The sequence below is a fragment of the Botrytis fragariae genome (genome assembly GCF_013461495.1).
Source record: "Botrytis fragariae strain BVB16 chromosome Unknown tig00000795, whole genome shotgun sequence".
NCBI lineage: Eukaryota > Fungi > Ascomycota > Leotiomycetes > Helotiales > Sclerotiniaceae > Botrytis > Botrytis fragariae.
Window position 1 is genome coordinate 1,170,023 of NW_023501011.1, and position 24,657 is coordinate 1,194,679.

The following is a 24,657-nucleotide window of genomic DNA, read 5'->3' on the forward strand; positions in this document are numbered from 1 at the left end:
CTTGGGTTATGAATTTAAAGAAAGTTATCGACAATGAAATGAAGCCACAGGAAATCGAATTGAGTCGAATTCGAGTTCGAGTTCGAGTTCGAATCGAGAAAGGCGTTGAGAAAGGAAGTTGTGATTTGGGAAACGCTTCGACAAATAGGAAGGAAGGATCTACGATATTCTTCTCGAATCACACCAAATTGTTCGCACCGGTCAGCGAAGGAAATGGTTCGATCAATATCTACTCCCCTGATGAGAACCTGGTAATTAACAAATTTGGGGCGCTCTTCCTAAGGGTACATGCTATATCTTCTTCGTATAAATGAGGGGAATGGGGGCACGCAGTACATAGACGAAGTACTTGGTATGGACAGCAGTGCAGAGAAAACAGTGCCGTGCAGGGTAGACATTCAAAGTACTCTATTCGACCCTTCAATGTGATGATTTGACTGGCTGACGAGCATGAATCTTGCAGAAAGGCCTTCAATCTGGACAAACTCTCTATACCTTGTTCCCCGAATTATCCATGACCCATACCATTTGATCCATGGATAAGGGCTATGTCTCTCGCCATACAAAATCTGTCCCCTGCTTATGCAAGGTGATGGAAAAGACATTTGGGAGGAAACAACAACACTCCGTGGAGTTGAAAAAGGAAAGGTTCCAGTTGCAAGGGACCGTGGTTATTGATCAGACCTGAATTCTTGGAAAGGTTTTTTTGTTTACAGGTCGTCAAAGAGGTCTCGAGAGTTTTCTGCGAGTCACCATATTTGCAGGGAGTAAAAGAAATGTCGTAGATTTAGCTTCTGTATCTCGATTTCATTGGTGGGTTAAAAGCTAAGTCGACGCCATACCTAAGTATATTTTGAGGTCTTATTAGTTGATTTAGATGGTTTAGTTGTTTTAGTTGATCATTTGTTCTAGAAGAGTGTGAAATGTCAAAGCAGCAGTATTTCTTTTTGTACGTTACGGTATTTGCTTCGGACAAACAACCAATTGGATACCTGGAAGAGTGTAATATTCGTGGCCGCTTTTACCATTCGTCTTACATAGTTACACCTTCCTTATCATGATGCATTATCTTAGGTACCAACCTATTTCGATACCAAACACCAAAGCACTCCAGCTCCTGTCATCTCCTTTTAGCCTGTGGGCAACGGCCGCACGGGAAACGGGCGAATCCAGGAACAAGCAAGGAGGGTAGAAATAGCAACACAACACAACACAACACAACAGAGACAAATGCGAGCGGAATAATCGACTCTTCGGGACAACTACTAACTACTGGCACTCATATACACTCACACTATCCATACTCAACAAGCTTCAAGCAAATACCACGCATGTAAATCACACGCTATAATCCTTTACTACTCTGTATCAGCGAAACGCCGGAAGCTTTTCAATAAATTTGGTATCTTCAAATTAGACATCTTCATTCCACTCTTCCACTTTCTACATAGTAACCTCGTAGGTATTGGACCTATTCTATCTCACACAATCACAATCATAATCCCTGCTACCCTCGTGGTTTCCTATCCAAGACTCTAGTCCGAGCAATCTCATTCCACCGTTTCAGATTAAATAGATTCTCTATTCGCTTCGCTAGAGGATCAAGGATTACATTGCAAGGGCCAACAACCTGTTGAAACCCATCTTTCATTACTTTCGCAGAGTTCAAGAACAAATCAAATGCGTTCATTTTGCTTCAAGAGACTTTGAAATCCCCGCCCAGTCAAAATAGGCATTTATTTACATTGTACTTCGTACGAAAGAATCCTTCCTTCCTGTTACTTCAAGTTCGATCTTTTCTCTTCGCACTTTTCGTATTCGCTGTATTCCGATTCCATCTCGTGTATCATCAGCTCAGGAGGTTGGGAATCTTATGTCAGCTCGAGTCTCGAGATCTTGCCTTGCATTGGCGAATTGCGTGGATCAGAGACATCTAAAAAAATCTGCAGGTACACACATATTGCATCTTACTCAAACTCGAGGGGGGAAAAGAAAAGGTACAGTACACGGGAAGCATGTGCAAGCGAGATACTCGGATTTTGATCACACCGTCTTTCCGTAGGTGACAAGTAACGAAATTCGAAGAGGTGAGGTGAGGTAATACGAGATCGTGTTCCTTTCTCCTATTTCTCACAAAAGTTCTCCGCGCTCGCCGCCCTCAGATTTTATCACAGTCGTATTTCGACCTTCTTTTTCAACTTGCGCAACGATCATCCTAATTATAACGCAAACGCAGATCCTCCATTTATTCACGTGCAATATACCAAGAGGTTTAATATGGCGTTAGTGTCGATATCAAGCGCCCCTAAGAGTCTAAGACATTTCCTGGCGATAAGCGGAAATGAACTATGGGGTCTTTATACTATATTTACTTTGGCCTTCAATTTACGGACTATGTATATTAAAGTTCAATATTGTTTACGCGGTTTTCAATTTATTGAATAATCGGCCCAGATGCAACTAATCGAGTCTTGATATCGTCATGGTGGAGTTATATCTACGCAAGGCGGGTGCGAACCGATGGAGGAGAGGAACGGAGAAAACTTCACTAGTTTTGTGGAACTTGTGAAATGCATATTTTTCATCTTTCATCCTGGGTTCGAGAGTGGATACGCGTTCGGATTTGTTTTCATCAATTTGCTGTCCAATGTTCATCCATCTCAAGAATGTTTCCACGAAAACTTCTTCCCATACTTCCCGAAATTGCATGCCAGCATGTCAGTCCTGAAAATTTGCAAAGTAGCACTTCTCCGCATTCGCTCCAGAGTTTCTTTCCTTCTAGCCCTTCATCCTTTCAAGAATGAAATTAACACTATGTCGGCTTGACGATCCCGGATGTCGTGACTCCAGAGATCCGTTTTTCTTTATACAGTGGAACGTGGTTGCCAGCGCAGTGAACGAACGAGTGCTTCCCCAATTTCGGCAGTGGTTCGAAATTCATGCTGTAAAGTGTTGCCAGCGTACTACGAAGTACATACCACACTGCCGTGAAACCTTAGGACTTGATCCTTTGAACAGGCTTTCAACGCAGGTACCGTGTTCATCCTAACATTCCCGCCGGCATATATGTATGTCTCGTCTTTACTCGTATTTTTGTGACACTTGCATTTTGAGCCTCTCGATTATCATTACAGTGAGACTTTTGGTGATGCCAATCACGCTTGTCGTAGTATCTAAGTGTTACGGTTGTCACATCATCTTCTGTCACTCATCACACGTGGATTAACGGTGGTCCAAACATTGGAGATTGTACAGACCTTCTAGTTGCCGTGGTATCTTCTGCTTTCCGTAGGCCAGTGAGCTATGCGATCTAGGGGTTTAAATATAATTTGATACTCAAATCTATGGTTGGCGGGACAAAGCCAACTACTCGGTTGTATGCGGACATCATATGACTGAGGGCATATACAATCTGGTCTTTAGAATTTAGATAAAATCAACCATGCAATTCAAGAACTTGTAGGTTTTTCTAGTATTATATTATATCTTGGTACCTATGTATTGATATAACGAATGAATAGGCGAAATCTGTTCGAATGACAGATCTAACCTCACTCTATAATCCATTTCAGTGTTTCTGTGAACAAATTTTACCTCATTGAAAGCGATATAAACGGGTGCCATGGCTATCCCCACTCAACAATAGCTTGCCTATATCATTGTCGATAATTAAATATCTTCTCAATTCCTACCCCTTTATAGCCTCGTTGTCATTTCCCACCGGTTCATACATCCAAAATCACAACAAATTCAAGAAAATTCAAGCACCGTTACTCGTTGTTCTACCGGAAACCTTCTTTCCTCTCCTTCAATAGCTTACAGATCACCATCGAATCAACCTCTACGACACCAGCTCAATAAGAATATCCCGTCTTGACTTTCCGTCTTAGATGCCCATCTCAATCCCAATCTTATATAACAAGCAAAGTTGAAAGTTATCGATGTCCAGTGGCGACAGCGAGGTCGGCGGGTTCTTTCAATCTACTGGTGAATACTTACAGTATCTGTTCTATGTAAATTCTCGAGCATTGGAATCTCAGTCTAGATTAGAGGAAACCTTTCAGGGAAGCTTCTGAAGTTTCTTAACATTCAAGAGTATATAGTAATTAGCATCTAGTTCTTGTCTACGATTGAGCACACCTAACGATCCAGAGAATTGAATCGGAGAGGATAGAGGAGGTCTTCTACGGTCTGAAGACGAAGAATCGTGGTGGAAAATTGCTTATCCTGTTACACTTATCTCCTCTGAAGAGAAAAAGGACGAGTGATTTTATAATATTATATTTTGACAATATCTTTTAGGTAGAGACGTTGCAAAATATTTTCTTGTGGAAAGAGAAAAAAAGACCTCCCAACCTTCACATTCCCACAAACTGATATATCTTTTCCTGCCTTTCAGGCACTCTCGAATTCGTTTCACGTATAATTTCTTTAGAACAAAGCTGTCCAGGAAAATTGGTCTCATTCCTCAGAGAGAACTGCGGGTTTCTTGCTTTATGACGGCCGAGTAGGAAATAGTTTTTTACATGACCAGATGCACTCGACTGCCTCTTTCGTGTGCTAAATCTTAGTGACTGCCTAAACCGTCATCAAAATGATTTCGTAGCGGCTTTCTCTTGTGCATTAGCTGATGTGCTTCAAATGATCAACTACGTGTAACCTGGTGATGACTTCTCAACTTTCTGGCTCAGAAGTATCTCATCTTACCAAGGCTTTCTCTTTCGTCAACACTCTGGTAATACAAAGCAATATACATTTCACCCGCCATAGGATCCGGTATCAGATTTGTCAATTGCCTTCGTACGTCAGCATATCGTGTTTTCGCAAAGCTCAAGGTGTCAAGCAGGTGGATATGGAAGTGGGTAATATACTTGATGAGATACATGATTTCTGGATGGAGCTTTGGAGGTGAAATGAAATGCTACAAGATGAGGCCAGTAGCCAGGAGTTCAAGGACAGACTGAAAAGCTTGGAAGGAATCATGTTCAAAGACTCGATGTTGGGCAAAGAATATAAACTCTACCAGTCTCGGCTTTTAGTACATGAGAAGACTCAGCAAGGACTGAGAAGTCAAGTAGAAGCACTTTCGCACAAGATGAAGTGGCCTTTGAAATAAGAGTGCATTAAATTACTGATAGATAACGTAAGATATTTGAATGCACGAATTGAGAAAGCGCAAAGTATAGATATAACGTTGGTTTCAATACATTCGCACGATGTACTGATGTATAACTCATGGCTTTAGTCAGATGATCCGAGATATAGACACTATATTCCATACCACTAGCGGGAAGATTGACTCGGTGAAAAGGTGCTATCAAGATTGGCAAGTCAGACCTCTTACGTTTCCGTCTCTTGAAATTTATGAAAATTGCAGATTAAAACTCAATCATGATATTTTCCTGAGTTCACATCGATTCAGACTTGAGGCTAATAGCAACCAGCCAACGTTCAATAAGAAAGAGAAGAAGGTGAAAGCAGGCGAAAAACAGATGGGAAGGGGGTAAAGTATTCAAGGCACGCATTGAAGCGTGGCTTACGCAAGCTAACCAAGATGAAAACTGCAATATTGCATGCGATTTATGGGATCAGAAATCTAACACTGGACAATAGCTTTTTGAAGGGTTCAAAAATGGCCATGATCGTCCACGCTGATCTGGTAAGACATCTGCCTGACCTCGCCATGTTAGGGGCTAAAGTTTCTCTGAGATTGATTGAGGAGAGATGGATTTTTTTTGAGGGAATGACTGAAAGAATTGTCAACCTGGGGGAATATAGGCAGCCAGAGTGACTGCGCTGCTGAGCATAATAGTCTAGTGATTGCACTCGCAAGGTTTCAACCTCATGCACATGTTTACGCTTGGTGTTGATGCTTTGAATGTGAGATTAAAATTGTCTTTCCTAGATGTAAATTGTCTAGGTAAATTAAAAATCGGCCACGGTGATTGAAGTAATTACATACGTCGTTTACCCCAAGTCTTTTCGTCACAGCTTATGGATAAGTGTGGGAAAGCACACTTAGCCGCTTAGCGAGACTAGGCAACAACATCTTACAACATCAAATCGAAGGACAAGAAAGTAAAAGGTGATAGAATTCTAATCATTGCTGAATTGAATTCCGCGAAACATTCCTCATGCACTCAAAACATTTTACCAAAATGCTTTTCCCAACAATTATAGGTGTTGGGTAAGACTCAGTTTCTTTTCACTTGGCATACCACTCACATACACTTAGCGCCGGAATTTATATACTCCTTCTCCTAGCAAACTTCTTCGGCACTGATATTACTCCCATGATTGTCGACAAATTTTATCGCACCTTCCCATCTCTTTTTCCAGCTCCTGAACCTCTTGCAGTAGACCCAATACTTGTAGCGGCCTCCCGTATGGCAGCGGAACGTCGTCTACTCTATCCCGCCTTCAATTATACCATGCGTGCGATATTCCACACTAGCGGCTGCACAATATATGGTTACCCCTCTACCGGTGGCATTTTCATCAAAGAAAATGCTAATATTGTGGATATGAATTTCCTATCTCTGAATCGTCTTTACCCAACTCAAAGATCACATGATCCTATTGAAGAAGATGAGTTTTGTATCTTGATACGAAAGATTGGGGCAATCTGGTGGAGTAGCGAACGTCATCACGAGAGCGAATGGACTTCTTCAGAAGACATTTACCAAGAAGCAGGTGTACCCTCCCCAATGCCTACAAATGCACAGAAAAGAGGCTTAATCTTCGGATGGTCAACAGATGGAGGAGGTGTTTGGGTATTAAGATATGATACGCATGAAGGCAAGGAGAAATTGTTGCCGAGAGATTTCGGGAGAATCAATATGGCGATAAATATGGATGAGAGAGTGGAGATCATGCGGGAATATGATGCTACTTTCTATGAGAACGAGCAGGACGTAGAAGAACTTGGTGATGAATATTGGAAAGTAGAGGCCGATGAATGCGTGTGGTGATATGGTCAAATACTTGACTGATTGCTCCATTTTTTTGAGTCGCAGGCTGATAAGATGTTCGTTAAATTCGATAGTAAGGCGTCATAGTTGATATTCAGGGAGCTTGGTCGCGTTGCATGATTCGAATTTTGACGAGGGGTTCTTGAAAATTGGAGTTATAAGGCCCAGAGAAAAGCGGAAGCAGTCCGGTTTCTAGTCTTCTATGTCTGTCTTTCTTGAATTGAGTAGAAAATTGTCAACCAAGAACCGAAGTAATCGCAAACTGCATATATTATTGAGATGACTTTTGGAAGACCCCGTTTGTGGGAGACGCGGATTGGAGTCATCTGAAACCGCAAACACCACCTGGAAGTTAAAGCAAGAAGATAAGATATCTAGAAACGCTTTTTTATGTTCTTGAGATTCTGATAGCCTTTTAGGTCTGAAAGATTGAGACTTCAGATCTTTCAAACCGAATAAGCTTCTCCTGCCGTTCTCACAAGCAGATTGTCGTCCCACGATGCCATTTCTTACCCCGTAAATGAGTTGTATATTTTATGAATGCTGTGAGAATCTTATAAACAAAAGATAGTACGACGTTCAGGCTACGAGAGAATTGAGTTTTTCACCCCACAGAAGTCCATATACCTCGAAACTTTTCACGTACTTCGGAACGTAAAATTCCTTGCTCTTGGAATTGAGAGATGATGAAAGTTAATAGAATCGGAACTCTCTATCGTAAGATATCAAAATCAATAATACCAAATGTCATAGCTGGATCGAGTTTGCGGTACCAGATTGAGTTTCTAGGTTGGTATTCTGATGAAAGGAGAGGGATGATATTCGCTAAGGTTTGTTTACCTATAGAGTGGAGCAAGGGGGTGGCGACGAGCCGGTTCTTATATTTTCAGTGCATTGTTATGCCAGAGCAAAGTTTGCACGTTCTTAAGACATTGCAAATTGAAACGTGAATATTGTTCAGTACTACATATCAGAGAAAGCTTTTGATGTCTTTATTTACCGAATTTAGTGCCTCCCGAACCTCATGATCGAGCTTTGCGCGACGACCAGTCTACGAAACAAGGGGAGACATAACCACGAACGATGAATAGCAACATCAATACTCATCTAAAACAACAGTTGCTCAATTTTAAGATTAAAAGCTACTGCAATGATGTTCAATTCACAACCCCACAACCTCGCCGGCCCAAAACAAGCTTAGCGCAAGGCTGACCCGAGTTTGTCATGTCCCCTCCTTATCTCCATTGATAGATATCCTCTCTCAAAATGCACCATGTCTTTTCGATTCCCCTCTCTCGAACTCCGTTTCTCTTCCACACTCAAATTCTCTCCCTTTCCTCTAGGTCCATAGTGTTGCCACGTTTCCGTAGGTTTTGTTCTGATACCCAAAGTATGTCTACAAATGGCACAACACCGGCGGAGGGGCCTGGACCAAGGAAACTTAAGATTTTGATGTTGCATGGTGTGTGGTTTTCTCCTTCTTTTATGTGTTCGCCCTCTTAATTCGAATGCTTAATTTTATACAGGCTACACTCAATCCGGGCCATCCTTCAATTCCAAGACAAAAGCCTTGACAAAACTCCTCACTCGCCAATTCCCCCCTTCTCATCCCGTCTACCCTGGCGGCATCCAGCTCCTATATCCTACTGCTCCAATCCCCCTTTTGCCAGCCGATATTCCCGGCTATACACCTTCCGACGACCCGTTCTTGGCACCAACCGATGCATACGGATGGTGGAAACGCGAGACCGGCGGAGCTAGATATGCTGGCATTGAAAAAGGCCTCGATACAATCGCAACCACAATCCGCGAAGCAGGAGGAATTGATGGAGTTATTGGATTTTCCCAAGGCGCATGCGCCGCATATTTTGTGGCCAGTTTATTGGAGGCAAACCGCGAAAGTGCTTTTGCGCTCCAATGCGTTAAAAACCCATCCGAAGCAATCTCCTACCCCTCCTCCTTTACTGCCCTGAAACAACAACTTCACCACCCTCCCCTCAAATTTTGCATTTCTTATTCCGGTTTCTATGCACCTTATGATGGATACACCGCATTTTATAATCCCCTCTAAAAACGCGTATTCTGCATGTCATAGGGAGTTTGGATACGGTTGTGGAAGAACATAGGAGTATGGCTTTGGTAGAGGCGAGCGAGGAAGAAAGCAGGGAGGTGTGCTATCATCCAGGGGGTCATTTTGTGCCAATGGGAAAGGAGTTTGGTAATGTGGCTGTGGGATTTATGGTGAAGTGTTTGGATGAAAAGAAGCCAGTGGCCGAAGAGAGCGTCGAGGATATGGATGTTCCTTTCTAAGTTGGAGAAGAGCTTTAATCAACGGAATGAGTATACATAGGATCGATGGAATCACAAAGCTGGAAATAGATAGATAGGCATGGGCAAGAGATTCATGTCATTTAGAATCTAGAATAATTGTACAAAGAGGTAGGTATCATTAATGGTAGATTAGGAAAGATCATTATGCCTTGACCTTTCCAGTTTTTGAGCCCTTTGATGACTTGTTTGGTTGGATTCTAGCCATCATTTCCTCCTTGGTGATCAAATGATCAATTCTTTCCAGCAACCCCAACAAACTCTTCATATTTCCACTCCATTCATTAAGAACATCATCCGCATCTCTTGGCTTAGCGAAGTTGACGATACGAGCAGGTCTGTCGATCTTAGCGAAAACAGTTTTAGCAGTGACCAACTCGCTGATGTATTTCTCCGTCTCGTCTTCCGTCAAATCGAGAAGTTGTGTCAATCGGGGCATTTGGATTCGAGTATAGTATTTGGCAACAACTCGAACGTTGTGTTCGATCACACGCTTGCGTAGATCCTCCCAACGCTTATTTGCTTTGGGGTCTGCAGATTGCCCTTCTGAAAGATCAAAAACATCGGTTCCACAGAGGTGTGGGCCAAATATCTTCGAGACCTCGGGCCATCTCATGAGTTCCGGAACTGTGAATAGCTTGAGGAGTTGAGCATCGAGAGATACTTGGCTGTTGCGAGTATCTTTGTGGACGCGGTGGAGAAGATCGGATTGTTCGTTATCGTAAGGAGCTAAGATGACGTAGTAGATGATTCTTTGCAAAACCTGTGGTTGTTAGTTTTGTTCTGGAGAGAAGTGAAAATTCAAAGCTTACGGAATGAAGCTTCTGGGGGTCCTCTTCAACAGCTTCTGTATCAAGAACCTGTCTATAATGCTTGCAAGCATCAAGGTATTTGTCATCATGCTTCGCCAAAGTGATTTGTTGCTCATAGTATTTCAACTTAAGATCAGTCACATCGTCCTCCTTTGGCTCTGGAACATCCTCTCCCTTCTTTCTTCTTTTCTCTCGATCCTCTGCCTCCTTCACTAACTGCTCTGGAGTCTTCTTTGGCTTTCTTGACAGATATTTGGTACTGATCTTCCGGCTCAAGATTCCAGCTTGTGTCCAGTCGTTATTCTCTATACATAATGCGACCTGTGCCAAGATAAATTCCGTCTTTTCTCTCCTCTCCATAGATCCAAATGTCTCTACTTGCAACTCGCACAAAATGTCCGTTGCAGACTTGAGATCACCCTGTTCCTTCTTGATATCGGAGAGAATTCTTGTAACGCGGGCACGCTCAACTTCGACGAAAATCTTTCCCTCCGTCACCGTACGCAATGTTTCGATTACTGTAAGCTTCGTTTCGAGGTTTGGTGTCGAATCCAAAAACTCCATAACAACCTGTACCATCTTTGTTGTAGCTTGTTTAAGTTGGCCATGTTTCTTTGATAATAACAGAACTTGTTCGTTCAATAAACTCCAATCGTTGGCGTTCTTGCAAATAGTGACAATTCCAACAAGAATTCGGGATGTTGATGCAAGATCTGATGCCTGTTGGAAATGTTAATGGCTTGCGCCTATTTGTAAAGTGTCTCAGTCTGACCTGTCTTGTTTGTTTCTCCAACACTGTAAGCTTCTCGATGGCACCTTGCACGTTTGTCTATTGAAGTAAAATATGTCAGAAAACCTCGTAGACGATTCCAATCACAAGAGAGCTATACCTGTGCAAGCTGTTCAGCTTCTGGAAGTTGTGTGTCAACCTCTTTGGAGAAGTCCTTATCAGGCTTACGAATAGTTTCGTCCGACATTATGGCAAAAGATAAATTGATTTAGTTTTGGGGTATCGAATCAAAGAACAATTACAAAAAAGAGGGTAAATTTGTTGTGGTGGTATGAAGAAGGAGTTGTTTGACAGTTCTAGGTTGTCAACCTTGACGCGGCAACTATTGAGCTTAACTTCGCACTTGGTTTTTTCGGTCACCGGAATATGAGGGACCGCTCGACAGCCTCATCATGCTTACTAATTAATCTGACGCTTCTGGATGCCAAAACTGCATCGATAAAAAGCATCAATGCATTATTCACTGGGCGTTCAGAATTTCTTGTAGAATAAAGAGTTTCCATCATTGCTTGCACATATGTGCATAGATTGGGGCTTTCCGAAACTCTGTGTCCATTCTTTTCACATTTAGCTTTGAACTCGGAGTCTCTCAGGCATACCAACAGTCTACACTTTCTACTTGTCATCAAATGCCTCCATATTACATCGTCGAGTGACGATCAGAGTCCCTTATCAAAATCGATTCGAGCCCTCGAGGTTCGATCTCTCAACATTGTGAGCAGATTAGCGAATTATGGTGTCAGATCATTTACTGCCTACCATCTTTTGACGTGGAACGGAAGCAACGTTGGATTTCATCTTCAAACCCACTGCCTTGGCACTGAAGTTTGATTAATATGATCATATGTTCATTATATAAAAGTTGATAATGTCAGGACTTTTATTGAAGCTTTAGAAAGATGCATGTCCGTTTGCTGTAACGATCTGAACCGATGATGTCAACGCAGTTATAACTGATAGAGGAATCTGATCGGAACATTTTTAGTCCTCGCCATTTAGTGTGTATATTAGTACGCAAGACCAAGCATGATAAGGAGAATATATTTTAGCGACGTTAATATGCTACTTATCGGTTGTGACAGGCATGTATCTCCTGAAATCTTGAGGGGTAAAGGTCAGTGTTTAACAGACTTGGAGTTCTAAGATCGCATCTCGCTAATACCACCTTCATAGGAGGAATCGGCATTCTACTAGGCAGAAAATTATCGCTGTGTGGATATTCCCTTTTGGGATGTATACTCTTTTAACAGGATTCGCTTTGTATTTCTCGGGATTTCTGGTTACTTCGGTTAACTTTTGTAAAGCTTTCTCGTAATTATCTCGCAGATATTCAAATTCCAGTACAAGTTCAATTGGAATATGGATCGTTCATGATTAAAATCAAACTCAACCCCCTCCCCTCCCCGGAAAATCTACACCGGTGTACTCAAGCGAATAAGCTGAACCCTACATTGGCTTTACGAAAACTTCCTTGCATCCTCGTACCTTAACTTGTTTTTGATCATGATTACTTCAGGCTTTTTTTCGACTATCGCATCTAACAACCTCTGAGACGAATTACACAGCTACAGACGGACGCTGACCGTATCTCCTCAGGCAATGTTTCGAGACATAACATCAGGTCACACAGCTCCAAGATATCTACAGCAGAAGTTAAAAGACTGTTCTACATATGTGCCAGCCTACATACTGGATGGATAGACTTGCGAATAATGCATCTTCTTGAAGCTGAACACTACTCTGGTTGCAGCTGGCTTTACTTTTTTATGGCAGAGTCAAGTGAAGAGAAGGTTGTAGAACAGGGGGCCAATTCCGAACTTCCCGAACAGTATGTATTTCAAGCAAAATATTTCTTGAGGCTCTCAATTTTAGTCAAGCTTACAGAAACTTTGAGCAGAGCATCGGAAACATGAGGCATTGTTGTTCCACTTTCGCCGTTCTCCACTCTCCACTCTCCTGGAGAGCAAAATGGGAAAGGTTCGCTATCACCAAGTATCAGGTGCAGGAGGGAGTGGCCAATTGCTCTTGGCATAGACTTGGAAAGGAAATATCCAAATTTAGGTTGAGAGGAGGAATGGATAGTAGAAGCTGGTATTGTGAGAGGGAAAGGGGCGATGATGTTATGTTGCCCTTTTATTACATAGTTATTTGGTGTATTTCATCAACAGGAATTTTGGGCAATTTAAATCTTATGTGCTTTTCAATATGTTTTCTCTTTGGTAAAAACAGTTCTCTGCTCCAAACCTTTGCTTCTTCTGGGCCAGGAAAAGAATGATCAATATGATACTATTAGAGGGAGGAGAAAAGAGGTCCATTCTTCAATCACAAGGAAAAAAGAGGCGGGGAGAGGGAGAGCTCCGAAGAGGAAGAGTGAAATATCGAGAAGGATCGCGGTCTCTTGAAGAGCAGCATTGAAACAATGCGTGAAGAGGCCGGAGTCGGACTTGGTATTCTTGGTCTTCGGGATCGTCCAGTTTTTGGCGAGTATCCCAGCCAAGACGTGGGCGAGAGAGACATGGAAAGGGAATAAGAACGTGATCACTTACCTAGAGGATAACAAACCTTCGCTACAAGTTAACACCCTTGAACATGACGCTATTTTTACTAATCTTCGTATGATATAGAAGAAAGATTAATTAAGCGTAACCCGCATCATACAATCAAGTTATACTGCGGCCTTATCTGTGGTGTTTTACTTCAAGACGTGTATGAATACCGCATGGAACGGATTGGAGTTAATGGAGTTATCGCAGGTCATATACCAAAAGCCATATTTGCGTTGTATAGGGGTAGGTGCAAGACTTCGGATTCCGGATCATTGCCGGTTATTGTCTTCGGGTGGGGGGCCCACGTAATCCCGAATTAAAATAGGCTATCATTCCACACTACAATGTTGATCTGGTACATCCCAAGCCAATAATGGCCAGTACCGACACCAATGACGATTCCAGAAGGATGGATGGAATCATCTCCACTGACCCTTCCTCCCAATACCATGGTTCTGGGCGCGTTGCAAATTCCGTGCATCGGTTAATAGTGGAAACATGCGGTGAGAATTCAATCCTTGTGTTTTGCACATTTTGATCCTCCGCAAAGCAACCACCTTGACTCCGAGTGGAACGTTGAAGATTTCTATCATTAAATTAAAGTTAAATTTCTTACAGGACTCGGGGATTGAGTACCAGTCTGGTTACTTTGCATGTGTGCCGAGATTATGGCGTTGGTCATCAACAGCCACTACGTCGGCCATGGGCGAGTGTAAGGGCCTCTGGATATAAATATTTGGATTTCCAAAGCCATAATCATGAGACAATTGTGTCTCACTCAATAATTGTTACTTCGAGAGCAAAATGGTTGTTCAAGTGGTCTCTGAACCTTCAAAGTTCGATCAATCGCGCTTCCTCAACGATATCCAAACTCTCTCAGCTGCGATCAACGCACCATATTCCGAGTCCACGACCAAAACTGTTCTCTCTGTCTTCTCCGATTCATTCCATGACGGTGTTGTTCTATGGCGTGCAACAGACCGTCTGGGTGATGCTTTAAATTATCGCTTCTATTCCCGAAGACCCATAGATACTGTAACCATTGCCTCATCCGCCGGCCTTCTTTCTCCGGATATCGTCAGTACCCTAGGGAAATTGGTTACATCCTGGAGCTCGTTATATGATGGCTTACCAGAAGAATCGTGTGATTTCGACGCCGAGAAGGGTTTGGTAAAAGCATGGGTATACATGAGAGGCATGAGACCACTCGGTGATATTTTGAGTGCCGAGGGCGTGCCAGACAGCTTGAGCCAGCATGAGGAGAGATTCAAGGCGCTGGAGTTGGATAAGGTTCGTCATGTGGCGGTCGACTACCAAAAGGGAACTGTGAATTTATATTTTCGGGCCCAAGGACCCATTTCTCTACAACAAGCTACCTCTTTCAACGCATTAGCTGGTGCAGAAGCACCGACTCAAACTCAATTCTTTGAAATGCGAGAGTTCCTCAACGCAGTGGGGTACACATTTGCGGTTACAATCAAGGTTGATAGCGGAGAAATCGAGAGGGTGGGCTATTATGCATTGAAATTGCCAGATAGAGCGGCGAAGAAGTGGCCAGTGATCAATGCGCAGTTGGAAAAGTTTGTGCAATTTGCACCTAGTTATGATAGGGAAGAGATGAACGCCGTGGCGTGGAGTTTTGGAGGGACCAAGAGGTATGTCAAGTTTGAGAGGAGCTATTGCGGGGAATTGGTGCCCCTGATTAAAGGCTGGGGAACCACTTTGAGTTCATAATTGGTCTTTTTTGTTATGTGGAACATTTCTGTTTTTATTACTTTAGAATACTGACATATAAGATATTGGTTCTGAATACACAATCATTATTATGATCAACTATGTAACCAATTTTCAGTCACGCTACGAGGTCAGATTGTAATCAACGCACAGACCACCGCATGCTCCACTTGTGCATCTCATATTGCAGGAACGAAACGGTGAACTTTCACTCCGAAACACTACGATCTCCCCTCCCGGCTTAGAGCTATTGTCACCCATTTCTCATTGTCCCTTCTTTCAATTGTTTCAATGATTCTTTTAAATCTTTCCAGCGGCAGCCAATTCATATCTCCTTGCCAACACCATTTGCATTTGCGCAAATTTCTGGGCAGGCCCTGTCGCGTACTCGAAATTTTGTACGGAAGAAGCTATCTTGAATATCGTCCTGCTTAATCTCGAATCCAGAATTCCAGGGTCTGATCGAGCTTGACTTGACGCACAAGCAATGATAGATACCCAATACAATATGCCTAACACGTCCCCCCAAGTTTCGTCAACATCCGTTCTTTCTATGGCGCAAATCATTGCCGATGTGAGGTACTCGTCGCTTGAAGGAAGAGGGGTGCAAGTTTCCATGGCTTGAAATATTATGAGGGTAGCAAGTCTACAGCATTCGAAAATCCAGTACTGGGATGTCAGATTTGAAGGACCCATTTTGACAGTACCCGGCTGTAGAAAGTACAAAGCTGCAGATAAGCGGCTTTGGTAATTGGCATTATCGACCGTTTGCTCGTATCCCCCTATAATAAGGTCAATCAAATCCTTGGCAATGTATAAAACCTGGACCAGGGAGTCGTCGAACCCTTTCAACTGCCTGATAAACTCGAATGAGCCAGATGGACAGTATAACGGGGATATAAATCGCCAACAATGAGGTTCATGCTCTTTCAATCGAACCAAAGAATTGCCGAAGCTCAGAGGAAGTTCTTCGGCTCTGATAGCCTTCGCAATTATGTGACGCCTTATTTCTGCGTTAATCACAAAATTGGTATTCGCATTAGGGTACGGTGGCTTACATCACTAGATACTTTCGTATTGTTTGTCCAAAAGGATAAACTCCAAAGCTATCCAATCCTCGTCTCTTGACCAACAATTCTATGCCGGTCATATGTGCCTCGACTTCCTCTGCATCGCGTTTGATTGCCTAAAATACTATCATTAGCCGTCCAATATTCCACCTCCGACCCCCCTCACCTACCCAAATACCTGTTGAGAAATAGGCTATTGACGCTATTGTAGCATTGGACCATAATGTTCCTTCTTGAGCTAGTTTCTGACCAATTTGTGCAATGGCTGAATCTCTCAATCCCATAGCCAGTTCATTGTTTATCGTCCCTCGGACCGAGCATGAATAGGCATATATCATATAAATGATGCTTGTCGATAAGGCTTGTCCAGCAGCCTTTGGGAAATCAAGTAATTTCTCGGGCCCTGGCGAACAAAATATTAAAGCTAAGTGAGTATTTAGCTCTCGGCACAACCTTCATGATCATAGGCATCACAATCACCTCGGAAATTCATGACGCGACGCACCAATTTGTTTAATTGTACTCACCTCTCGGGAGTACTTGAAAATTATATCGGGTGGCGGATGGGGTGCGGAGTTTAAAGGGTCGAGTTGAACGGGCGCAAAAGCGAATAATAATGGCATCCCCACTTGTGTGACTTCAAGTGAAGTATCATGGCTGTATCCGTATTGGTGATTCTTGATACCAGTTTCAGGAATTGGGTCAAGTGTGTTATAAGCGGATGATTTTACGTGCGATGAGCTTGATTGACTAGGATCAGACATCGAAAAGTCGCAGACGCGTTCAACTGGCATAAGTTTCCGTGCGGCAATTTTTCGTTTGGCATTCTGCTGTCGCTGCTTACTTCGAAACGCATACATCGCATGCGATCGTATCAAGCTTTGGGTTGTACGATCCTTTGCCCGACCAGAGACGAATTGTATAGTCATGGGTTCCTCTTCGGACGCTGGCTCTTGCAGGGACATGTTGGACGATACCAATATATCTTTCATGGCGTCGAGGTAAATTTCGGCGCATAGATCATGGTGTTTGAAATCTTTTAATTAGAAACTCCCGCTGTCAATAGTTCTGCAATATCAGGTTCAACGCGAGTTGAGATACGTTCTGAGGGATCTGGGGCAGTATTTCAGCTCGAAATTACACCATCGAGATCGGGATGAAAACAAAGATCAAGCATGGGATGATTATGCGCAAGTATAGATAATACAGTCCCTTTCCATAATGACAGCTAAACGCTGTTTCTTGTCCATCTCTCTTTTCTTGAAATTGGGCAATCTTAGTCGTATCTTAAGTTACAGTGTATTGATGGGGTGTCATTCACTTTCGCTGAGAGCATAACATTGGGGGCTGATAGAATTAAGCTTGTTTCTTAACCATTCACGGGTAACTCGGATTACTGCAACCGAATGGCATTGTTGTTCTTTGCACGCTGCTTTCTCTGACATGATGATGTCAGTTGACAGCCACTTTCCTATCCTCTTTGGGGATTACACACTAGAGATTGCAACCTCACTCAAATACATGCTGATAGTGGTAGTTACTGATGTAGGATGCGCTGACATCTAGACTTGTTCTCCTTACATTAGTAATTTGTTTCGCTAGTTGATTTCAATATCTCTTGACCAATATTTAAAACCCGTCGAACACATATGCTGCATCTATCTAGAAAAATTAGCGTGCATCGACGTCATGTGCGTTGCATCTGATTGTAAGATCCTTATGCCGCCAAAGATAGAGATTATAGTACCGCTTCAATTAATCGGCAGATGCGGAGGATTTAGCGGTTCCTAGCGAGGAGGATCGCACCCCTGAGAATCCTACAGACGCTATATTTAGCGATATATTACCACTCGAACTATCTATTTTCAAGATGACTTGAAAATTTTGAATCAAATTTTCTGGACTATCATTGCCAGTCAAGTTCATTCAAATGAGAACATTAAATGCTAGATATGAGCATCTCTTTGGTAGAAACTGATTTCAGTCGCAGTATGACGTTGCTGCTGGATTTCAAGAATAGACCGATCTTCGTGATTGCGGATTCGACCTATTGTACCAGGTAATTTTTCTTCTATTCAGTCTTAGTGGGATTCATTCTGGTCAATTCACGGAGGTGGCAACATCCGAGCATTCCAGCCATCGCGCCAACTCTTCTATCTGCATACGTTTTATTTTGCACTTGTTTGTAGTATAATCATACTCAGTCCCAAATAACCATCGCATGTCATATTATTATCTACCGATTGGGCCAGGACCACAGATTATCATTGAATAAGAGATTGGTTATAATGTACGTACAAATCCCTTGATATCATGCCATCCACAGATCCGATCTTACTTTGGATATTATCAAACCTGCCGCCCTATTGTAGTAATATACAAAGAGACCCCGCAACAAAAAGAAATATCTATAAGAAAGCAAGAATCGTGATCAGTTCAAACCTCGATAATTAACCTATCTTCATTCCTCAATCCTCTCCACCTATTCGAAGCCTCGACTATTTCATGGCAGCCCTTCAACAAGAAGCCCCACTTCCTCGCAAACCCCTCTGTAATTTCCCATCCACTTGGATGCCACGGATCATTCCAGACCAGTATCCCTTTCTCATCCAAATCATTACAATCTTCAAAAAGACCTCCACAGAGATCCCTACACAAATCATCTTCATCGATTTCATGGAAAGTAAGCATCGCATTGTTTCGCATTTTCGGGCACGGAAGTATATCTATCCATTGGGGGTGAGAAGTGCTGAGTTGTAAAGGGGTCGGAGAGAGAGAGGGTGGAATGGTGGAAGGTGCCGGGAACATAGGGGCGCTAAGAGTGTTGCGACAATCAGTGGGAGTGGTGTGAAGCAGGTTTAGAATGGACAGGTTCGTCATACAGGCGCGTAGGACATTGTATTGAATGAGTGTCAGAAGGTGATCCAGAGGCAGTGGGAATATTAAACCTGGTACCTCTGAAGCTTGATTTATGTTTGCGAGCTGCTGCTTCAGAGCCTTTGCTATGGATGTAGAGTTTTGAGCTGAAGTGTTAGGCCGGGGCTGTGGCTTCCATATAACGAATTGGTCTTTCGGAGTGGACTTTGCCTCAAGTGCCTTGCGTCTTCCTGCGGCCAAGTCAGCTACGTTACTGCCGAATCCAAATATTCAAGAAATACTGATAGCCTCTAAGAAAGTTAGGGTTAAGAAAAGCTTTGCCCAAGAATTGCCATGGTATCTGGGTGGTGATGACCGACTACACTTCTTTTTTAATACAATTGAAATATTTCTAAAAGTGGAAGATGAAAAGGGAGGGATGATCCGAAATTTCTGCGATCAGAGAAGTCTTTTGATGGTTTACGCATGTAAAGCACAGGATTGAGCTGACAAGTTACATACTGAACGCTCTAATATTTAAACGATTTTGTCGCTTTCTCCTTTCGTTTGCATCTGTTGTACCAGTCCAGTCATCCTCGTCCTTCTTGGCCTATGAGTTGCAATCAGCATTTTCAAAAATCAGGTGACGATATAAAGAAATATATAGTATTTACCTCGGTCAGTTGATTCATTGGCTCTACCTTATAAGAAAGTTTCTGCATGGTGTTCATGGTTTCTATTTGTCGTGATTTCCAAACAATTGAAGCATGCCAAGAAAAAGATAAGCGGTTGAGACAATAAAAGTGATTTTCTGCAATCTGCTTACACTTCTTAGATCAAAAGAGCGAACCTTTATATTAACAATTCCACCATCTTTGAAGAATACTGAATGACGCCTCGGATGAACGAGGTAGCATCGTCCCGAAGGGGGTTGGCGGGTGGGTAGCAAGCTCTTGATTGATTGATGCATCTTGCTTACACAAATCCACCCAAATACAGTTTAGCCTTCATCCACACGAGCCACCAAACAAGCCACTGCATTTCATGGATCTCATCCTTTCACAACGCTGCGGAAACGATATGTTCATCCAGATTCTGATATAACAGCTTTTCTCCTCATCAAGGTGACCCAGTGCTATCCATATGTGAGCCAGAGTTGGCCACTTAGTTATCGTCTACTAGTATTGTTTGGGAAACTAGCTTGTAAGCTGATGGCAGTAGCGATGCCACGCTCAGGACTCCCTGATTGAGGTTCAAGTATATAAGTATCGATCCCTTTCTTAAGTACAGGATCCCTAATACCTCACTTGGTTTAATTGCGGCCGTCTATATATACAATCACTTTTGAGTATTTCGTGCAAGTTGCACCAAGAACCTATTTCAGCCACTTCCAAATCCTCATCCCCTTTATTTTCACCTTTATTACTACTACTTAAACTTTTACCTACTTTATCTTTTAATAAAATTGTCGGTATGGGCGGCATTAGAGATATTAATTTTAGGCCGGAGAGGGATATACCTACTTTAACAGACAAAGTTATCTTGGTCACTGGAGGTGAGGACGCTAAAAGCTACCCTAGTCATGATTGTTCACAAAAGCTAATGGCAATCAAAGGTACAGCAGGACTTGGAAGTAATGCAGTCAAAGTCCTTGCGAAACACAACCCATCACACATTTACTTCACAGGACGTAATGAGAACGCAGCGTCAGCTCTCATAGAATCTATCAAGAAGGATATCCCATCAGCGGGCCTGACCTTTCTTCCTCTTGATCTGTCTTCGCTCTCATCAATCACTGCCGGTATCAAAATGTTCAAGCATGATCGTCTTGATATCTTCATGGGCAATGCAGGTATCATGGCTGTTCCTGCTGCTCTCAGCAAAGACGGATACGAAATCCAGTTTGCAACAAATCATCTCGGCAATGCTGCCGTTCTCTATCATTTACTACCAATCATGCTCAAGACTGCTGAGCTCCCCTCCTCCGACGTGCGAATTGTATTGAATACTTCCTTGGGCTGGAAGTTTCGTCCAAGCCAAGGCATCGTCTTCGACAAGTTGAAAACAACCCAAGAGGATCTGCCCTTTGGGACGTGGAGTCGCTACGGACAAAGCAAGGTAGCCAACATACTGTATGCAGCAGAGCTTGCTCGTCGTTATCCGCAGATAACGTCTGTAGCGATTCATCCAGGAGTCATCAACACGGGACTAGTCTCAAATTTATCTTTTTGGCATAAATGGTTTGTCTATGTGACTAGTGTAAGCCAAACAATAACGGTTGAGCAAGGCATTATGAATCAGACGTGGGCTGCCGCAGGAGCCAAAAAGAAAGAGCTGACCAATGGCGCATATTACATGCCAGTGGGTGTTGAGAGCAATTCAACTTTGGACACAACGGCTAAGGATCCAAATTTGGCAAAGCAATTGTGGGAATGGACCGAAAGGGCTTTGGAGAATTGACTGGGAAATTCTTTGGCACAAGGCTTCATTTTAGGATTCATGAATCATATTAAGTATTTGGTTTTTACCCATGATGGCGCATATACCATTTCATCTATTCTTGAAGTCGAGAGGTCTTTATTCATCTGTTTGCTATAGTAATATACAGTAGAGGTATCTTCTATATACCCATCTATTTCGTAAGGCCACCCCCCGCGCTTAATCATTCAAATATCCATCCATTCGTCCAAAAACGTGATTCCCCCATTGAAACCATGTACTCACCCATACGCTCATGGAAACTTTTATTTTGTACGCCCCCCATGTCCATATACCTGTACATCGTATTTAATTTGTCGTGAGCGGTGCTAAAGATTTTTGTGCCCCATTATATTTCCGTGGCATCCATCTCGTCACTTGTCACCACCTTTCCGACACACGACTAATTCCTTCAATCCTCCAAATCATCATCAGCTATTCACTTCACTTCTTGTGTCTATCAGCCTGTGCCTTCTCGTAGTTGGAAATGAGCTCTTTTCTAGATGATGTGTTAGCATAAGGTGTCTTGAAATAACGGTGAGAATACAGGAAACTACTTACTGTAACTGTCCTGGCGCAGGAGCATAATGACTGAATTCCATACCAAACTCTCCCTTTCCTTGCGTAGCTGCTCTCAATTGCGAACTAAATCCGAACATAGCATTCAAACTACAATCCGCAATGAGAGTGAAATCTTCTGGTCCAATCTCCGTATCACTGATGATAGCGTTTCTCTTATTCAACAAACCAACAATGTTACCCTGGAACTCATTGGGTGCTGTGATGGTAGTCTTCATGAGAGGCTCAAGAACTTGTGGTTTGCCTTCTTTGAAAGCTTTTCGGAAAGCTTGCTGAGTGGCATTCTTGAAAGCCATTTCAGAAGAATCTGTCATGTGGGTTGCACCATCGTTGACAACCATATGGGTACCGAGAACAGGGTGACCGAGAAGGGGTCCCTTTTCACAAGAGGCGAGGAATCCTTTTTCGCAAGCGAACAAGAATTTGTCAGAAATGGAACCTCCAGTGACTTCTTCCTTGAAAGTTGATGGAGCATAACCATTTGGACCAGGCTCGATAGGTTCCAAGAAACCAACGACACGAGCGTAATCACCAGCACCTCCAGTTTGTTTCTTGAGGGTGTGATCGAATGCCACATGTTCAGTGATGGTCTCTCTGTAAGCGACTTGAGGTTTACCAGTTTCAACTTCGACCTTGTACTCTCTTCGCATTCTCTCCACGTAAATATCAAGATGTAATTCTCCCATGCCAGAGATGATGGTTTCCTGACTTTCGGCATCGACATGTACACGGAATGTTGGATCTTCACGTTGGAATCTGTTCATAGCCTTACTGAAGTTGGATCCATCTTTGGTTGTCTTTGGTTTGATAGACAAGGAAATGACAGGATCTGGTACGAACATAGAAGACATAGAGTATGGTAAACCACCGTCGGTAAATGTATCTCCAGAAGCACAATCAACTCCGAACACAGCACAGATTTCTCCGGCTCCAATTTCAGGAACTTCCTCCATCTCATTGGAATGCATGCGCACAATTCTAGGGATCTTGACTCTCTTATCGGTTCTAGCATTGAACACGTTCATGCCCTTTCTCAAGGATCCTTGGTAAACTCGAATGTAGGTCAATTGACCATAATTACTTTCTTCAAGCTTAAAGGCTAAACCGACGAATGGTAGCTCATTGTAAGAGACAAGCTTCACAGGGGCTTCAGCTCTTCGCTTGTCAAGCGCCAAATTCTCGACCTCAGCAGGATTTGGTAAATAATCGCAGACTGCATCAAGCATGGGCTGCACTGACTTGTCAGCTAAAGCACTTCCCATCAAGACAGGAGTGAATTTCAAGTTGATAGTTGCCCGTCTGATAGCAGCCTTCATTTGCTCGATAGATGGAGTTTTCTCATCCAAGAAAATCTCGGCGATCTCGTCATCGACATCGGCCAATGTTTCGATCAACAGAGCTCTCTTCTCTTCGCACAATTTCTTGAGTTCCTCTGGGATTTCATCAGTCTCTCTGATGATTTCTCCTTTGGGCCCATCGTTGTAGATAGCCTTCATCCTAATTAAATCAACGACACCATTGAAGCTGTCCTCTGAACCAATGGGGACTTGAAGTGCTGCCGCTGGGATCCGTAATTTTTGATTGATCTGCTCGACGGCCTTGAAAGGATTGGCGCCCATTCTGTCCATCTTGTTAATAAAACTGATACGAGGAACATTGTATCTTCGCATTTGTCTGTCCACAGTAATCGTCTGACTTTGAACTCCACTGACAGCGCAAAGAATCATGACAGCTCCGTCCAGTACTCGCAAAGCTCTCTCGACCTCAATTGTGAAATCAATATGTCCAGGGGTATCGATCAGATTTATGTGGTATTTCTCCTCCTTCCCGTTCTCAACCTTCAACCAGTCGCAGAATGTAGCAGCAGATTGAATTGTAATACCTTTCTCTCTCTCCAATTCCATGGAATCCATCTTTGCGCCAACTGCATCCTTTCCTCGGACTTCGTGAATAGCATTGATTCTTCCAGTGTAAAAGAGAACTCGCTCTGTGGCGGTCGTTTTGCCACTGTCGATGTGTGCTGCGATGCCAATGTTTCTAACCCTCCTCAATCGATCCCTCTCTGCGGCATTTAGATTGTCGACGATGGCTTCTTGGCTGAGGGCTGATGGATCTGCGGCAGCCTTTTCCAACACTGCTTGAGCAACGCCAGCTCTAATAATTGGCGATTGAGAGAAATGTCTCTTTCCTCCCAATCTGGCACCGAGAATCGCATTTCTTGCTCCGAGCCCTTGCACAGGTGAATTCAAGCACAGAAATCTTGCTCTTGGGACACTCCCACGTAGCACTCCGGCGCAAGCTTCCGTTGAAGCCACAGCGCGGGCTACTCTATGCATACTCATGGTTGCTACTGGATTGTGGTATCATTCATCCATTCGATAACATGCGTAACTTTTTTTTATCGATCAAATATATCGGAGTAAGTTTAGCCGAGCCCGTTCACAATCATTTGATAATCAACTCGCTTTTTGAAAGCTATTGTAGACTTTTATT

At 43.0% G+C, this 24,657-nt stretch overlaps 9 protein-coding genes across 9 annotated transcripts; 4 read left to right on the top strand and 5 right to left on the bottom strand.

Annotated features, from left to right (window-relative positions):
• Window positions 1-6,158: 6,158 nt before the first annotated feature.
• On the top strand, window positions 6,159-6,971 carry Bfra_007270 (uncharacterized protein; the record flags this gene model as incomplete). Its single annotated transcript, XM_037337644.1, has 2 exons — window positions 6,159-6,187; window positions 6,236-6,971. 2 exons carry the CDS (start codon window positions 6,159-6,161, stop codon window positions 6,969-6,971), a joined length of 765 nt encoding a protein of 254 aa, XP_037187024.1.
• Window positions 6,972-8,363: 1,392 nt separating this feature from the next.
• Window positions 8,364-9,281, top strand: Bfra_007271 (putative dihydrofolate reductase protein; the record flags this gene model as incomplete). Its single annotated transcript, XM_037337645.1, has 3 exons — window positions 8,364-8,433; window positions 8,498-8,992; window positions 9,067-9,281. 3 exons carry the CDS (start codon window positions 8,364-8,366, stop codon window positions 9,279-9,281), a joined length of 780 nt encoding a protein of 259 aa, XP_037187025.1.
• A 163-nt stretch (window positions 9,282-9,444) lies between these two features.
• Window positions 9,445-11,088, bottom strand: Bfra_007272 (putative 26s proteasome non-atpase regulatory subunit 12 protein; the record flags this gene model as incomplete). The annotated part of the gene is made up of 4 exons (XM_037337646.1): window positions 9,445-10,062; window positions 10,112-10,831; window positions 10,884-10,940; window positions 11,002-11,088. 4 exons carry the CDS (start codon window positions 11,086-11,088, stop codon window positions 9,445-9,447), a joined length of 1,482 nt encoding a protein of 493 aa, XP_037187026.1.
• A 3,163-nt stretch (window positions 11,089-14,251) lies between these two features.
• Bfra_007273 (uncharacterized protein) lies at window positions 14,252-15,181 on the top strand (the record flags this gene model as incomplete). The annotated part of the gene is made up of 1 exon (XM_037337647.1): window positions 14,252-15,181. One exon carries the CDS (start codon window positions 14,252-14,254, stop codon window positions 15,179-15,181), a length of 930 nt encoding a protein of 309 aa, XP_037187027.1.
• A 300-nt stretch (window positions 15,182-15,481) lies between these two features.
• On the bottom strand, window positions 15,482-17,243 carry Bfra_007274 (uncharacterized protein; the record flags this gene model as incomplete). Its single annotated transcript, XM_037337648.1, has 4 exons — window positions 15,482-16,184; window positions 16,240-16,367; window positions 16,422-16,675; window positions 16,757-17,243. The coding sequence occupies 4 exons, from the start codon at window positions 17,241-17,243 to the stop codon at window positions 15,482-15,484; spliced, it is 1,572 nt and encodes a 523-aa protein (XP_037187028.1).
• Window positions 17,244-18,006: 763 nt separating this feature from the next.
• On the bottom strand, window positions 18,007-18,519 carry Bfra_007275 (uncharacterized protein; the record flags this gene model as incomplete). Its single annotated transcript, XM_037337649.1, has 3 exons — window positions 18,007-18,149; window positions 18,227-18,322; window positions 18,492-18,519. 3 exons carry the CDS (start codon window positions 18,517-18,519, stop codon window positions 18,007-18,009), a joined length of 267 nt encoding a protein of 88 aa, XP_037187029.1.
• A 168-nt stretch (window positions 18,520-18,687) lies between these two features.
• Bfra_007276 (uncharacterized protein) lies at window positions 18,688-19,838 on the bottom strand (the record flags this gene model as incomplete). Its single annotated transcript, XM_037337650.1, has 3 exons — window positions 18,688-19,358; window positions 19,630-19,717; window positions 19,782-19,838. 3 exons carry the CDS (start codon window positions 19,836-19,838, stop codon window positions 18,688-18,690), a joined length of 816 nt encoding a protein of 271 aa, XP_037187030.1.
• A 742-nt stretch (window positions 19,839-20,580) lies between these two features.
• Window positions 20,581-21,567, top strand: Bfra_007277 (putative short-chain dehydrogenase reductase family protein; the record flags this gene model as incomplete). Its single annotated transcript, XM_037337651.1, has 1 exon — window positions 20,581-21,567. The coding sequence occupies one exon, from the start codon at window positions 20,581-20,583 to the stop codon at window positions 21,565-21,567; it is 987 nt and encodes a 328-aa protein (XP_037187031.1).
• A 462-nt stretch (window positions 21,568-22,029) lies between these two features.
• Window positions 22,030-24,506, bottom strand: Bfra_007278 (putative elongation factor g 1 protein; the record flags this gene model as incomplete). Its single annotated transcript, XM_037337652.1, has 2 exons — window positions 22,030-22,084; window positions 22,147-24,506. 2 exons carry the CDS (start codon window positions 24,504-24,506, stop codon window positions 22,030-22,032), a joined length of 2,415 nt encoding a protein of 804 aa, XP_037187032.1.
• Between the last annotated feature and the right edge of the window lie 151 nt (window positions 24,507-24,657).